This window comes from Thamnophis elegans, chromosome Z, assembly GCF_009769535.1.
Source record: "Thamnophis elegans isolate rThaEle1 chromosome Z, rThaEle1.pri, whole genome shotgun sequence".
NCBI lineage: Eukaryota > Metazoa > Chordata > Lepidosauria > Squamata > Colubridae > Thamnophis > Thamnophis elegans.
This window is the reverse complement of record NC_045558.1, coordinates 136,307,497-136,324,320: the sequence shown is the minus strand read 5'-3', so window position 1 is coordinate 136,324,320 and position 16,824 is coordinate 136,307,497. Positions and strand designations below refer to the sequence as shown.

The following is a 16,824-nucleotide window of genomic DNA, read 5'->3' as shown; positions in this document are numbered from 1 at the left end:
TTGCTTTTGGCTGAATGCCCAGATATCTAGTTCAGCTTATTAAGATTTTCCCAGGCTGCTTGGGGAAAGAAAAAAAAGTGTCAAAAAGTGTCATTCTATTATACTATTGTGTTTGCTCGATTTTCTGGTGCTATGGGAATAAAAATGAATACCTGGTAGGAAGAGTATTTTTCCTGTTTTCTTCCCCAAAAACTAGGGTGCATCTTATACTCTGAAAAATACAGTAAATAAAATATCTATCTATCTATCTATCTATCTATCTATCTATCTATCTATCTATCTATCTATCTATCTATCTATCTATCTATCTATCTATCTATCTATCTATCTATCTATCTATCTATCTATCTATCTATCTATCTATCTATCTTATATCCATCCATATCTATCTATCTATCTATCTATCTATCTATCTATCTATCTATCTATCTATCTATCTATCTATCTATCTATCTATCTGAGTGGACCTCAAGAAATAGGGATGTATGCTGAATGTGATCACATATGATATTTTTGTAATGTCACATGCCAGCACTAGAAATGATACGAAAATCAAGATGTCAACCCTGAAGCTGACTTGACTGTGGTCATTTTGGGGCTTCAGTGCTGCCACAGCGGAAGCTATAGGAAAGGGAGGGGGGAGTAGAAATAGCTGGGAGTACTGTAGCCAAAATAAAATACTTTCTCCTGGGAACCAAGGACATTCCCACCAGGTGTTTAGAAGGAAAGGACTGGAGTCATCAGAGACTGGACAGAGCGCAGGAGGAATGAGAAGTATTAAAGAATCTACACTTTATGAAACATCATTTGCAGAATTTTTAATTCCACCCTTGAGAATGAAAGACAAACTGAAAAGTTTAACAAGCCTGGGACAACGTTATTATTTCATCAGAGACATCCTAAGCAAAAAGGTGCGAAGATATCCCTGTTTGGACTTGCTTAGAAAAACATTTGGTAAATCTGTTCCACGAATGGCAGTAGGATTAAGAAGGTTTTGTTATTGGAGAGACATAGGCTGATAGATGGAAGAATACAATTTAAAATTAGCTAAATCTAATTACTTTTATTTGTAATAGATATAGCTGAATAATAATTGATATTGATAGTAATGTATATAATGTGGAGTTGATATGATAAATAATAATTGGATATGAGAAGGGAAGGTTGGAAATATTTTTGGACCATATACAAAGGTTATTAATCACAATAATTGTTACTATTAAAAATAAAATAAAATATATACAGTGAAATGTTAACTAATATGGGGAAAATGTTACGATATACGATATAATTACTTAAAGAAGGGAGAATGATAATAAACTACATTGCATGGAAGATGGAATTTTTGGTATTAAATATTATAGATGTTCAGCTAATACAGGATATGAGGATTTGATGTTAATGGAGGATTTTACAAACAAGTAAATGAAATGTCAGCATGTGGTTATGGATTAAATCTTTGGCATAGTTAAGGATGAAGGATGTTTAAATAACTGTAGTTAACTAAAAGTGGAGGTATAATGATGTCAATATGGTAAACATTTGAGTTAAGATATTTGAATTAATATGAATTAATGGAAGAGATGCACCAAAACATGTTGTAACCAGCTGATATACTTTTTTTTATATAATATATACCTGTGTTCTTTTATTTTGTTTTTGTTTTTTGTTTTGTTTTTTCTTCCCTGCCTTGTCTTTTGTTCTTTTTGTCTTTTTTTTTTATTTTTTATTTTCCCACTGGTGTGGGCATGTATTGTTTAAGATTATTATTCTTACTAATATTTTTAAATAATAATTACAGTCAAATGAAAATGGATATATGATGATGGTGATATGTATGAATATTTGAGTTAAAATGCTCGAGTTAACATGAGTTATGTTTGTTGACTGTGGAGGAGATGCACGAAAGTTTATTTGTGACCGACTGACACACTTCCTATAGCATGTAAAGAAAGATGTTGTACTTGTTTTAAATTAAAAATTTAAAAAAAATTAATTAAAAAAAATTAACAAGTGGGGTGTCATTGTGAAAAAGGAATGAGTTTTGCACCTTGAGTTGAACCTGAAGAATGAGAAGGAGAGTTTAAATAGGAAGTGAAAGTCTTGTTGGCTTTGCATAAAACCTGCTGGGAGCTGTATAAATATTAGATGAGGTCCAGAAGTGTAGTGAAATTTAGTTGAGAATAGACAATGATAGCGTATGTCTGGATGCAAGCAGTCCTCGACCTATGCCCTGGAATTTTGGTTGTTAGTCAGTGCTGCCATAAGTACAGGCAATCACATGACTGGACACAAATGTTCAACCATTCTTTTCAGTGTTCCATCAGTGTATCTTTGGCTTGTTATGTAAACCCATTGCTCCAAATGGGGACATTTTTTTTTCACAGATATTTTGCTGTCATCTTCTCGAAACAGCACTTGATTTGGGAAAATAGCAGGAGAGCAAATTTCAAACAATTCAAAACATTTAATGAAAAATGTCCCAGGCATCAATTCTTGGCTCATAGCCTTCTACATTGCAGCCAGGAAAACCATAGCCTTGACTGTTGTGGCCCAGCAGGGGCCGTTGGAGCTGCCACCAGACTCCAACAGCAAGGGGCCTTATGAGTCGGCTCTGGATGATGTGGAGGACCCTCAACAGGGTTCCGACTCCGAGCAGGGCACAGAGAGGCTGGCTGGCCACCAGGAGGCACCCTGAGCCTTGGACTAGTGAGGAAAAGACAAGGGAGTGTTATCCAGACGTCATGCATTGGAGCAGTGGGGAGGAGCCAAGGGAGTTGTTCCTGGATGCCCAGCAATGAAGAGCTAATAGGCACACGCCCCTTTGCAGGAGTCAACGTCTTCACTAAAGTTGGAGAACTTTCGTGGCTAGCTTGGGAGGCTGGATTGCTGCCAAGATTAGTCTGTACTGGATTGCTGCCATCTGTGCTGGATTGCTGCCAAGGCCTGGACTGTGCTGGATTGCTGCCAAGGTCTTGTCTGTGTGTTAATAAATCCTTGCAGTATCTTTGTCTTGGCATGTTTTGGTGTAGGACAAGGGGGGTCAGAACACTTGACTATACACACTTTTGTTGGCAGGGCGATGTCTCTGTTATTTAGTATACTGTCTAGATTTGCCAACTAGATTTGGCATCTAAAGGTGATACTTTTTGTAAATAGCAAATCTTCCCCAAAATAAAATTTATTTCAGAAAAGCAGGAGGAGATTTTCATTTCATGAAACATTTAACAAAAAAACATAGTTAAAAATATGTGGGAAATGAAGTTCACACTGGATTCTGGGAGATTGCAAAAATGAGGCTCGAATGGGGCGTGAACATCTGGGGGCACAATCCTCCTGAGAAGTGTGGGAATGTCTTTCTCATTTTCCATTCTTCTTTACTTTCTCTGCCACTATGGTTACTTTATTGTTTTGTGTGGATGAGAATTGGCCCTTTCTGGCAGATAGCCTCCAGGGACAGAGGCTGAATGGTTGCGCTTTCTGCTCTTGGCTTCTCCTCCTAGGTTTCCTTGTCTGGACTAGCTTGACGGTTTGACTGGATGCTGAGTAAGGTATGATTGGTTCAGTTTCTAATTAAGAAGCAGAAAATGGAAACATCAGTGAACAGCTTGCTTTGACAAAATTAAACAGTCATTGTTACAAAAGTCATTGTTAGAAAGCAAAGGAGAGCTGAAGCAATTTTGCAGATTTTCAATCAGCAGATAATATTTGTAAGCAATTCAAGCAGCTACTGATTCACTGGAGTATAAGAAAGATGGAAAATGCAGCTGAATCAGACTTCCAACATTCTATACTTTCAGCTTCTCTTTTTTTAACATTCCAAATGAGAGGTGGAATTCATGCTGCTTATCTCTCATTTACACTTCGTTGTATCTAGCAGATCTTCTCAAAATAAAACTTGATTTGGGGGAAAACAGGGGGGAAGGAAATTTCATAGAATTCAAAATATTTTATGAAGAATATGGCTTCTTGTGGAGGAAATCCATGGAATCTTTCTGAAATGAATTCCTGAAGAGAAAACGAGGACATTTTGAGATGTCATTTAGCCCTGGAAGAAGAACATTTGAGAAACCACAGCAAAATAATTAGAAACCAATGAGTGAAACTTGTTCAACCACACAAACTGTGGAGCAATAATTTCTTCAGTGGTATTTTTGTTTTGCATTTTCATTTTAATCTCTTCTCTGCCCCAGTGATTTTGTTCCAGATGGTTACATAACTTATTTTGTAGGTCTCTGCTGTCCCCTACAGAGACATTTCAATAGTGAAAGGAAGGGTTTTTGCATGAGATCCCTTAAGATCCATTTCACCGTGTATCTTGCACAGTAATAGACAGCTGTGTCTTCGGCTTTTAGGTTGTTCATTTGCAGATAGAAGTTGGAACTCTCCTTGGAGGCGGTGAACCGTCCTTGGATTGTTGGTGAATAATTGTTGCTACTAGAAGTGTAGTAGGAAAGAAGCCATTCCAGTCCTTGGCCAGGCTTCTGTCTGATCCAATTCATGCAGTAGCTGTTAACATTGAATCCTGTGACAGCACAACTCATTTTATGGATTCTCCTGGTTTCCTCAGTGCTGCATCTGACTGGGTCAGGACAATCTGGGAGAGGCCACCTAATGAGAAAAGACAAAGCACAATTGGATGATAGTTAGAAAGTAAGAGCCATAATAAAGATGTAAAATTCCCTTCAGTGCTAGAAAAAAAAAACTTAATATGGTCCAAATTACAAACCTCTAGAGAAGGAAGCCAGTATGATGAGAATTAAGAAGTGGGGTGTCATTGTGAAATAGGAATGAGATTGGCACTTTGAGTTGAACCTGAAGAAGAGTTTAAATAGGAAGTGAAAGTCTTGTTGGCTTTGCATAAAACCTGCTGGGAGCTGTATAAATATTAGATGAGGTCCAGAAGTGTACTGAAATTTAGTTGAGAATTGATGATGATATACAGTGAGATGCATATAGATGCAAGCAGTCCTCAACTTATGCTCTGGAATTTTGGTTGTTACTCAGTGCTGCCATAGGTAGAGGCAACCACATGACTGGATGCAAATCTTCAACCATTCTTTTTAGTGATTGATATCAGAATCTTTAGATTTTTAAGCAAATGCATTGCTTCAAATGGGAGGATTTTTTTTTTCATTGATACTTTGTTGTGTCTAGCAGATCTTCTCAAACAGAACTTGACTTGGGAAAATAGGAGGAGAGCAAATTCCATACAATTCAAAACCTCTAATGAAAAGTATGTCTCCTCATGGAAATAATCACAGGAATCTTTCTGAAATGAATCCCTGAAGAGGAAAAGGAAGACATTTTTATATGTCCTCTGGCCCTGAAAGAAGACGAATCTGCAGGAGACCATAGCAAACTAGTTAGAAACCAATAAGTGAATGATGTTGAAACCATGACAATAGGGAGTAATAATAGGATCTATTGATTTGGCATATTCATTTCATCCCTTCTCTGCCTAAATGATTTTTATTCCAGAATAAATAGAACTCTCATTTTGTGATTCTCTGGAGACATTTCAGTGGCAAAAGGAAAGGTTTTTGCATGGAAACCCTGCAACATTTCAAACCAATGGCTGTCCAATCTCTTCTTAAAAACTTTCCATGTTAGAGCATTGACAATCAGACCTTCAAGATTCTGGAAATTAACTTATTTTTTGGGTAGTGGGGTTGGAATATTTCCTAAAAGCTAGTGAGAATTCATCGTGCCCATTTAAAGATGATTGCTGTTGTTGTTATTAGTTGTGAAGTCATGCCTGACCCATCACGACTCCATGAATAATATTCCTCCCGGCCTTCCTGTCCCCTACCATCCAATGGAGTCCATTTAAACTCATGCCTACTGCTACAGTTACTCTATCCAGCCACCTCATTCTCTGTCTTCCCCTTCTTTTTCTTCCTCAGTAATTCTCAGCATTAGGCTCTTCTCCTGTGAGTCCTTCCTTCTCATTAGGTGGAGAAAGTATTTGAGTTTCAACTTCAGGATTTGACCTTCTAAAGAGCAGTCATGGTTGAGCTCCTCTGAGACTGACCAGTTGGATCGTCTTGATGTCCAAGGACTCACAGGAGTCTTCTCCAGCCCCTTGTTCAAAGGCCTCAATTCTTTGGTGCTCAGCGTTTCTTATGGTCTTATGGTCCAACTTATGGTCTTATGGTCCAACTTTCACAGCCAGACATTGAAACTGAGAAAACCATAGCATTGACTACAGGGACATTTGTTGGCACGGTGATGTCTGTGCTTTTTAGCATGCTGTCTAGATTTGACATCTAGATTTGCCATCAAAAGGTAATTCTTTATTGTAATTAGCAGATCTTCCCAAACTAAAAATTTGTTTGGGAAAAGCAGGAGGAGATTTTCATTTCATGAAACATTTAACAAAACAATTAAAAATATGTGGGAAATGAAGTTCACACAGGATTCTGGGAGATTGCAAAAATGAGGCTCGAATGTTGCATGCAAATCTGGGGGCATAATCCTCCTGAAAATTGTGGGAATTCCATGCTCATTTTCCATTCCTGTTTACTTTCTCTACCACTATGGTTGGTTTGTTTTTTTGTGTGAATGAGAATTGGTCCTTTCTGGCAGATGCCCTCCAGGGATAGAGGCTGAATGGTTCTGCTTTCTGCTCTTGGCTTCTCCTCTCAAGGGACCCCTGGAGTATTTATACAAGGAGGAAAGCAGATGGATTCAATGTGCGCCTTGCACAATAATACAAGGCAGAGTCTTCAAGCTTCAAATTGCTCATCTGGAGATAAGCTGAAGTCTGGGAATTGTCCCTTGAGATGGTGAATCTACCCTCCACTCTGGAGTTATACCATTGACTAGTTCCTTATGGTTGGCTAACTTCTGCCACCCACTCCAGTCATTTTCCTGGAGACTGTCGGATCCAGTTGATGCCGTAGCTGGTAAAGGTGAATCCAGATGCTTTAAAGGTTAGGCGAAGGGAACCTCCAGAGATTACAAGACCCCCTCCAGTCTCCACCAACTGAACCTCTGCATGGCAGCCTGAAAATCAAACATCAACATCAAATCAGGACAAAACCTGAACTGGAACATTCAACCTCCTACTTTTTGTTATGAGAGAAGATCTACCTGAAAGATGAATAAGGAACAGGAGGAAAGTCCAAAGAAGCATAGCTCCACTTATGTTGCCTTTCCTTGAGGCTAACTGGTGATTGGCTCTGCAGATGTAAGTTTTCAACAACTGCTTTTAAGGAGATGAAGCGATTGAATTAATTTGCATCATCTCCAAATTATAAGGACGTGGTCCTTTCATGGGGACTGCAAAAGCATGTGAACAGTTTCAGCTTAAGGTCAACACAACTAACTCCTTTTCTTGTAAATGGCACCTTTAGATAAATGTACTGGAGGGAACAGGTATTAAAGAATGACTTACATATGCCTAATATTAAATTCATATATTTTGTCATTTTCATTATAACACCATGAAGTTTTTAATTTAATTGGAGAAATTAATTTTAACTCATTCCACATGGACAAACCTTGTCCAATTCTTGCAGATAATCTTAACATTTCATTAAAATTCACAACTGTGAAATCTGTCTCAGGCCCTGGGAATCCTAATACTGTAGTTGTCTCAACCAAATTTAAAGACTTGTGCACCTTTCAGCCTTTTCAAGATGAAACAATATAAATTGTGAGATCCAAAATCATTCAACTCCTAGTCTAAATCTTGAAATGGTAATTAAACAATTAAGCAACAGATTCATTTAACTCTCAGAACCAAACGTTTTTGGGGACATTCTGGCTTTCATGTTTATTTCTTAAAGTGCCAATAAATTTAGTGTCATTCCGATCTCCTGGGGAGTGTTCTTCCTTTAAGTTGGGTTTTTGACACAAATTTTAGAATCTGGATACCATCCTGAAGAAAGCCTACACTGCCAGTTCTGGTGGCCATTAAGGGACAATGAGAGAGAATAAAGTAATGTAAGTAACCTGATCCTATGGCTTTATAGGTAATAACTGGCACTTTGAAGTATTTTTTTTGTCACAAATACAGTAATATTCACACAGTAGATGGCAGTGTTTACAAGTCTGGATCTATGGTATATATTCTATTTTCTTTTGTTTTAAGGACAGTTTCCTGTTACAGTTAAAACAGTTAAGCAGTAAAGCACATGGTGACTAGTGACATACAGTCAGGTGAGGCAAGGGAGGCACAGTCTCACCTCTCATCATGAAAAGAAAAAAAAATGTAAAAGGAAAAAAATAAATTAAATGTTTGTATTTATCTACTGATCTGTACCATAAAGTTATTTTCCATTTAACTTCACCAGTTTTACATTATTTGGTATTAAAATTGCAGAATTTTCACATTTACCCTTCAACTAGTCAGGAGAGAGCTGAGGTGAGGCTGAGCTAGCTGCTGCCTCACCGTGAATGACTCTGCTTAACTGCTTTACATGATCTGTAATGAGACCGTATTGCTGTCTCTCTGTATGTCGCTTTTAATAGTTTAGCTGATGTATATAATATAAAATGGAGTGTTTTTTGTCAACAACTGTGTGTGGAACGTGTTTTTTGTGCTGAGCGATCATAAAACGCCTAAAAAGTCAGACTAGGTGAGGCACGCAGTTCTCTTGTCTCATAGTAGAGGGCGCTCATTCTTCCTGTGACTCAGCAGAGTAAGTGACAGCCACAGAGCATGATGACATCAAGGATGACTTTCTTCCCTGGCCATGAACGCTATTGAGACAGAGAAACTTTTAAAACTAAAAGAAGACAATGAAAAATTCTACCAACAAGTTAGAGATGATTTTGTTCAGAAGGAGCAGCGGATGGACTTCATTCATAAGTAAAGATAAGACCCATAACAACTTCAATTTTTTTTCAATTAATTGTGTTTTTTTTTTTGTGTTACACTATGTGTAAGAAGTGCTGATATGAGACTTTAAACATGACCCGTTAACTGCTGCCAATCTAATATTGGATAAGATAATTTGTAAGATTTTTATGTTTGTAAATCTGATTCTAATGATGTTAGTGCCTCACCAGCCATAAACCTCACCGCACGTCATTGATGTTGACTGTACACGTTGTTTGATTTGTGGTCCTATGAACAGAATTTCTAACAGAAGCTAATGCTACTAATACAACAGAAGTTTTATAAGGGTTTAACTGTGCATCCCCCTAAATTCTCAAACAATGCAGATTAGATATGTTCCTCCAGGCCTTCCAGTCCTCTACCATCCACCAGAGTCCATTTTAGCTCATACCACTTCATTGACTCCAACCAGCCACCTCATTCATTGACTCCATCCACCCACCTCATTCTCTCTTGTCCCCTTTTTCCTTTGCCCTCCATCGTTTCCCAGCATTAGGCTCTTCTCCAGTTATTTCTTCCTTCTCATTAGTTGGCCAAAGTATTTGAGTTTCATCTTCAGGATCTGGCCTTCTGAAATGGAGTTAGAGTTGATCTCTGTAGGACTGACTGGTTTGATCGCCTTTTTCCTGTTACAGTTAAAACAGTTAAGCAGTAAAGCACATGTTGACTGTACACTTTGCTTGATCTGTGGTTTTATGAACAGAATTTCTAACAGAAGCTAGTGCTACTAATGCAGCAGAAGTTTTATTAGGGTCAAATTGTGCATCCCCCTAAATTCTCAAACAATGCAGATTAAAATCTTCTTCAAGAGCAGCCCTGTTGAGAAGCCACAAGCAAAGTAAACATCATAAGAACCTGACTCTGGGGGAGAACAGTCATATGATAAAACTTCTTACAAGACCCTCCCTCATTCTCACAAATTTCAAGGAGGGAGAGGGAAGCATTCAGAGTTGACAGACTATTACTGTATCTTTTTCATGAAAATACTTTTGATCTATATGTATTGGGTTTCCTTGTCTGGACTAGCTTGAAGGTTTGACTGGATGCTGAGTAAGGTATGATTGGTTCAGTTTCTATTGTAGAAGCAGCAATGGAAACATGAGTGAACAGCTTGCTTTGACAAAATTAAACAGTCATTGTTACAAAAGAAAAAAAGAGCTGAAGCAGTTTTACAGCTTTGCAATGAGCAGATAATATTTGTAAGCAATTCAAGCAGCTACTGATTCACTGGAGTATAAGAAAGATGGGAAATGCAGCTGAATCAGACTTCCAACATTCTATAATTTCAGCTGCTCTTTTTTTAACATTCAAAATCAGAGGTGGAATTTACGCTCATTACATTTGATTTACAGTTGTTGTATTTAGCAGATCTTTTCAAAAGAAAACTTGATTTGAGGAAAAACAGGGGGGGGGGAGGAAATTTCATAGAATTCAAAATATTTTATGAAGAATATGGCTTCTTGTGGAAGAAATCACTGGAATTTTGTGAAATGAATCCCTGAAGAGAAAGGGGAGGACATTTTGAGATGGCATTTAGCCTTGGAAGAAGAACATATGAGAAACCACAGCAAAATAATTAGAAACCAATGAGTGAAACTTGTTCAGCCACATTAACTCTGGAGCAAAAGTTTCTTCAGTGGTATTTTTGTTATGCATTTTCATTTTCATCTCTTCCTTGCCCGAGTGATTTTGTTCCAGATGGTTACAAAGCTTATTTTGCTGTTCTTGCATGTCCTCTATTGAGACATTTTAGTAGCGAAAGGAAAGGTTTATGCATGATATCCCTTAAGATCTATTTCACTGTGTATCTTGCACAGTAATAGACAGCTGTGTCTTCGGCTTTTAGGTTGTTCATTTGCAAATAGAAGTTGGAACTGTCCTTGGAGGCAGTAAAACGTCCTTGGATTGTTGGGGAATAATTGTTGCTACTAGATATGTAGTAGAAAACAAGCCATTCCAGTCCTTGGCTAGGTTTCTGTCTGAACCAACCCATCCAGTAGCTGTTAACATTGAATCCTGTGACAGCACAAGTCAATTTATGGGATTCTCCTGGTTTCTTCAGCGCTGCATCTGACTGGGTCAACGCTACCTGGGAGAGGCCACCTAATGAGAAAAGACAAAGCACAATTGGATGAGGGTTAGAAAGTAAGAGCCATAGTAAAGATGTAAAATTCCCTTCAGTGCTAGGAAAAAAAACTTGTTATGATCCAAATTACAAACCTCTACAGAAGGAGGCCAGTATGATGAGAATTAACAAGTGGGGTGTCATTGTGAAAAAGGAATAAGATTTGCACCTTGAGTTGAACCTGAAGAAGGAGAGTTTAAATAGGAAGTGAAAGTCTTGTTGGCTTTGCATAAAACCTGCTGGGAGCTGTATAAATATTAGATGAAGTCCAGAAGTGTAGTGAAATTTACTTGAGAATAGATGATGATATATGAGATGTCATCTAGATGCAAGCAGTCCTCAACTTATGCTCTGGAATTTCGGTTGTTAGATAGTGCTGCCATAAGTAGAGGAAACCACATGACTGGACACAAATCTTCAACCATTCTTTTTAGTGATTGATATGAGAATCTTTAGTTTTTTAAGCAAATGTATTGGTCCAAATGGGGGATTTTTTTCCCCCCCTGATACTTTGCTGTGGTCTTTTCAAAACAGAACTTGACTTGGGAAAATAGGAGGAGAGCAAATTCCATACAATTCAAAACATCTAATGAAAAGTATGTATCCTCATGGAAATAATCACACAAATCTTTCTGCAATGAATCCCTGAAGAGGAAAAGGAAGACATTTTGATATGTCCTCTGGCCCTGAAGAAGACGAATCTGCAGGAAACCACAGCAAACTAGTTAGAAACCAATAAGTGAATGATGTTGAAACCATGACAATAGGGAGTAATAATATGATCTATTGATTTGGCATATTCATTTCATCCCTACTTTGCCCCAGTAATTTTTATTCCAGAATATAGAGAACTCTCATTTTGTCATTGTCTGGAGACATTTCAGTGGCAAAAGGAAAGGTTTTTGCATGGGATCCTGTACCATTTCAAACCAATGGCTGTCCAATCTCTTCTTAGAAATATCCCTGGTTAGAGCATTTACATTCAGACCTACAACGTTTCTTGTATGTTATACTAAGTATTTTGGTGTAACAAATATAGTAGTATTCAGTTAGTAGACGGCAGTGTTTTCAAGTTTGGATCTATGGTATATACTCTATGTTCTTTTGATCTAAGTTACAGTTAAAGCAGTTAAGGAGTAAAGCACATGGTAACTGTGCACTTTGTTTGATCTGTGATACTATAAACAGAATTTATAACAGAAGCTAGTGAAATTAACACATTAGATGTTTTATTATGGCCAATTGCATATCCCTCTAAACTCTCAAACAATTCAGATTAGAAATCGCCTTCAAGAGTAGCCCCTGTGATGACTCACTACCAGAACATCATTCAGAAGAATCTGAGTCTAGGGGAGAACAGTCACATGATAAAACTTCTTACAAGAACCTTCTTTGTCTTCTCAAAACAGAACTTTATTTGGGGAAAATAACAGGAGAGGAGATTCCATCCAATTCAAAAGTTTTACTGAAGAATATGGCTTCTCGTGGAAGAAATCCCAGGAATCTTTCTGAAATGAATCTCTGAAGAGGGAAAGTTGCATGTTTTGAGATGTCATTTGGTCCTGGAAGAAGAACCTGCGGGAAACCACAGAAAAATGGTTAGAAGCCAATGAGTGAAAGATGGTCAACCACATTAAGTGTGGAGTAATAATATCTTTCGTCGTATTTTTCTTTTGCCTTTTCATTTCCGTCTCTTCTCTGCCTCAGTGATTCTGTTCCAAATGATTACACAACTCATTTTGTAATTCTCTGCTGTCCCCTTCAGAGACATTTCAGCAGTGAAAGGAAAGGTTTTTGCATGAGATCCCTTAAGATCTATTTCACTGTGTGTCTTGCACAGTTATAGACAGCTGTGTCTTCGGCTTTTAGGTTGTTCATTTGCAGATAGAAGTTGGAACTGTCCTTGGAGGCAGTAAAACGTCCTTGGATTGTTGGGGAATAATACTTGCTAACAGAATCATAATAGTGAACAAGCCATTGCAGTCCTTGGCCAGGTTTCTGTCTGATCCAACCCATCCAGTAGCTGTTAATGTTGAATCCTGTGACAGCACAATTCAATTTATGGGATTCTCCTGGTTTCTTCAGTGCTGCATCTGACTGGGTCAGAGCTAACTGGGAGAGGCTACCTAATGAGAAAAGACAAAGCACAATTGGATGATGGTTAGAAAGTAAGAGCCATAGTAAAGATGTAAAATTACCTTCAGTGCTAGGAAAAAAAAACTTAATATGGTCCAAATTACAAACCTCTAGAGAAGGAAGCCAGTATGATGAGAATTAAGAAGTGGGGTCTCATTGTGAAAAAGGAATGAGATTTTCACCTTGAGTTGAACCTGAAGAAGAAGAGTTTAAATAGGAAGTGAAAGTCTTTTTGGCTTTGCATAAAACCTGCTGAGAGCTGTATAAATATTAGATGAAGTTCAGAAGTGTACTGAAATTTAGTTGAGAATAGATGATGATATAGAGTAAGATGCATATAGATGCAAGCAGTCCTCAACTTATGTTCTGGAATTTTGGTTGTTAGATAGTGCTGCCATAAGTAGAGGCAACCACATGACTGGACAGAATTTTTCAACCATTCTATTCAGTTATCGATAAGAGAATCCTAGTATTGTTAATCAAATCCATTGCTCCAAATGGTGTCATTTTTTCTCACAGATACTATGCTGTGTCTAGCAGGTCTCCTCGAAACAGAACTTAACTTGGGAAAATAGCAGTTGAGCAAATTCCATACAATTTAAAACATTTAATGAAAAATTAGATTTCTCATGGAAATAATCCCAGGAATCTTTCTAAAAGGAATCCCTGAAGAGGAAAGGGAAGATATTTTGAGATGTCCTCTGGTCCTGGAAGAAGACGAACCTGCAGGAAACCACATCAAACTATTTACAAACCAATAAGTGAATGATGTTGAAACCATGATAATATGGAATAATAACAGGATCAATAGGTTCGGCATATTCATTTCACCCCTACTCTGCCCCAGTTTTTTTTTTTTTACTCCAAAATATAGAGAACTCTTTTTGTGATTCTCTGGAGAGATTTCAGTTGCAAAAGGAATGGTTTTTGCATGGGATCCCTGCACCATTTCAAACCAATGGCTTTCCAATCTCTTCTTTAAAAAATCCAGTTTTGGAGCATTCACAGACGTGCATGATTCTGGTATTTTAGCTGATTTTTTGGGGATATGTGTAGATTTCAAAAATAGAGGGACACAGTAGTTGAGTGGCTAAGATGCTGAGCTTGCCAATCAGAGGTTGGCAGCTTGGCTGTCCGAATCCCTAGTGCCACATAATGGAGTGAGCTCTCGTTACTTGTCCCTGTTCCTGGAACCTAGCAGTTTGAAAGCATGTAAAAATGCAAATAGAAAAATGGGAACCAGCTTTGGTGGGAAGGTAACAGCATGCCATGCACCTTTGGACTTTAGTCATGCAGGCCACATGACCACAGAAACATCTTCAGACTGTTTTGGCTCTTTGCATTTGAAACGGAGGTTAGCACCATGCCCTATAGTCAGGAACAACTAGCACATATGTGCGAGGGGAATCTTTACATTTACTTTAGATTTCGAAAAGAGAGCCAGAATTCACAGTGTATGCCTAAAGGTGATTACTTTATTGTAATTAGCAGAGCTTTCTAAAAATTAATATATATATATATATATATATATATATATATATATATTTGGGAAAAGCAGCATGATAAGAAATCCCATTTCATGAAACATTTAACAAAACAATTAATGAAAAATATGTGGGAATTGAGGTTCACACAGAACTCTGGAAGATTGCAGAAAAAGGACTGGAATGGGAAATGCAAAACTGGGGCACAATCTTCCTGGAAAGTGTTGGAATGTCTTGCTCATTTTCCATTCCTCTTTACTTTCTCTGCCACTTTGGTTGCTTTGTTGTTTTGTCTGGGTGAGTAGTTGTCTTTTCTGGCAGATGCCCTCCAGGGACAGAGGCTGAATGGTTCTGATTTCAGCTCTTGGCTTCTCCTCTCAAGGGACCCCTGGAGTATTTGTACAAGGAGGAAAGCAGATGGATTCACTGTGCGCCTTGCACAATAATACAAGCCAGAGTCTTCAAGCTTCAAATTGTTCATCTGGAGATAAGCTGAAGTCTGGGAATTGTCCCTGGAGATTTTGAATCTTCCCTCCACTGACTAGTTCCTTGTGGTTTGCTAACACCAGCCACCCATTCCAGTCCTTTTCCTGGAGACTGTCGTATCCAGTGGATTTCATAATTAGTAAAGTTGAATCCAGATGCTTTACAGGTTAGACAAAGGGAACCTCCAGGGATTACAACACCACCTCCAGTCTCCACCAACTGAACCTCTGCATGGCAGCCTGAAAATAAAACATCAACATCGAATCAGGACAAAACCTGAACAGGAACATTTAACCTCCAATTTTTTTAAAAAGAGAAGAACTACCTGAAAGATGGATAAGGAACAGGAGGAAAGTCCAAAGAATCATATCTACACTTATGTTGCCTTTCCTTGAGGCTAACTGATGATTGGCCCTTCAGATGTAAGTTTTCAACAACTGCTTTTAAGGAGATGAAGTGATTCAATTGATTTGCATCATCACCAAATTATAAGGACGTGGTCCTTTCTTGGGGACGGCAAAAGCATGTGAACAATTTCAGCTTAAGGTTAACGCAACTAACTCCTTTTCTTGTAAATGGCACCTTTAGATAAATGTACTGGAGGGAACAGGTATTAAGGAATGACTTGCATATGCCTAATATTAAATTCATATATTTTGTCATTTTCATTAAACATTAAGTTTTAAATTTAATTTATGAAATTAATTAATTTTTACTCATTCCATATGGACAAACCTTGTCCAATTCATTAAAATTCACAACTGTGAACTCTGTCTCAGGTCCTGGGAATCCTAATAATTGTCTCCACCGAATTTAAAGAGTTGGGCACTTTAGAGCCTTTTCAAGATGGAACAATATTAATTGTGAGATCCAAAATCATTTAACTCCTAGTCTAAATCTTGAAATGGATATTAAAAAATTAAACAAAAGATTCATTTAACTCTCAGAACTAAAAGTGTATGGGGACCCTCTGTCTTTCATGTTTATTTCTTAAAATGCCAATGAAATTGGGCCATTCCGATCTCCTGAGGAGTGTTGTTCCATTAAGTTGGGTTTTTGACAGAAATTTTAGAATCCGGATACCATCCTGGAGCAAGCCCACACTGCCAATACTGATGGGCATTAAGGGAGAATGAGAGAGAATGTAGTAATGTAAGTAACCTGATTTGATGCCTTTGAAGTATTATTATTGAAGTATAAATAATACTTTGAAGTATTATTATTCTGAATACAGTAGTATTCAGGAAGTAGATGCCAGTGTTTACAAATTTGGATCTATGGTATATGTTCTATTTCCTTTTGTTTTAAGAACAGTTTCCTGTTACCTTAAAACAGTTAAGCAGTAAAGCACATGCTGACTGTACACTTTGTTTGATCTGTGTTTATATAAACAGAATTTCTAACAGAAGCTAATGCTACTAATACAATAGAAGTTTTATAAGGGTTAAACTGGGCATCACCCTAAATTCTCAAACAATGCAGATTAGAAATGTTAATCCAGGCCTTCCAGTCCTCTACTATCCACCAGAGCCCATTTTAGCTCATGCCACTTCATTGTCTACATCCACCCACCTCATTCTCTCTCGTCCCCTTTTTCTTTTGTCTTCAATCTTTCCCAGCATTAGGCTCTTCTCCAGTGATTATCTCCTTCTCATTAGTTGGCTAAAGAATGTGAGTTTTATCTTCAGGATCTGGCCTTCTGAAATGTCAGAGTTGATCTCCTGTAGAACTGACTGGTTTGATCG

At 37.8% G+C, this 16,824-nt stretch overlaps 1 pseudogene and 1 gene segment (V, D, J or C); both read right to left on the bottom strand.

Moving 5' to 3' along the window:
- Nucleotides 1–4,220: 4,220 nt before the first annotated feature.
- LOC116521980 lies at nucleotides 4,221–4,790 on the bottom strand (annotated as a pseudogene).
- A 5,850-nt stretch (nucleotides 4,791–10,640) lies between these two features.
- On the bottom strand, nucleotides 10,641–16,202 carry LOC116521979. The segment is given in 3 exon segments: nucleotides 10,641–10,951; nucleotides 12,986–13,099; nucleotides 16,163–16,202. Coding segments are annotated over 3 exon segments (465 nt in total).
- Nucleotides 16,203–16,824: the final 622 nt, after the last annotated feature.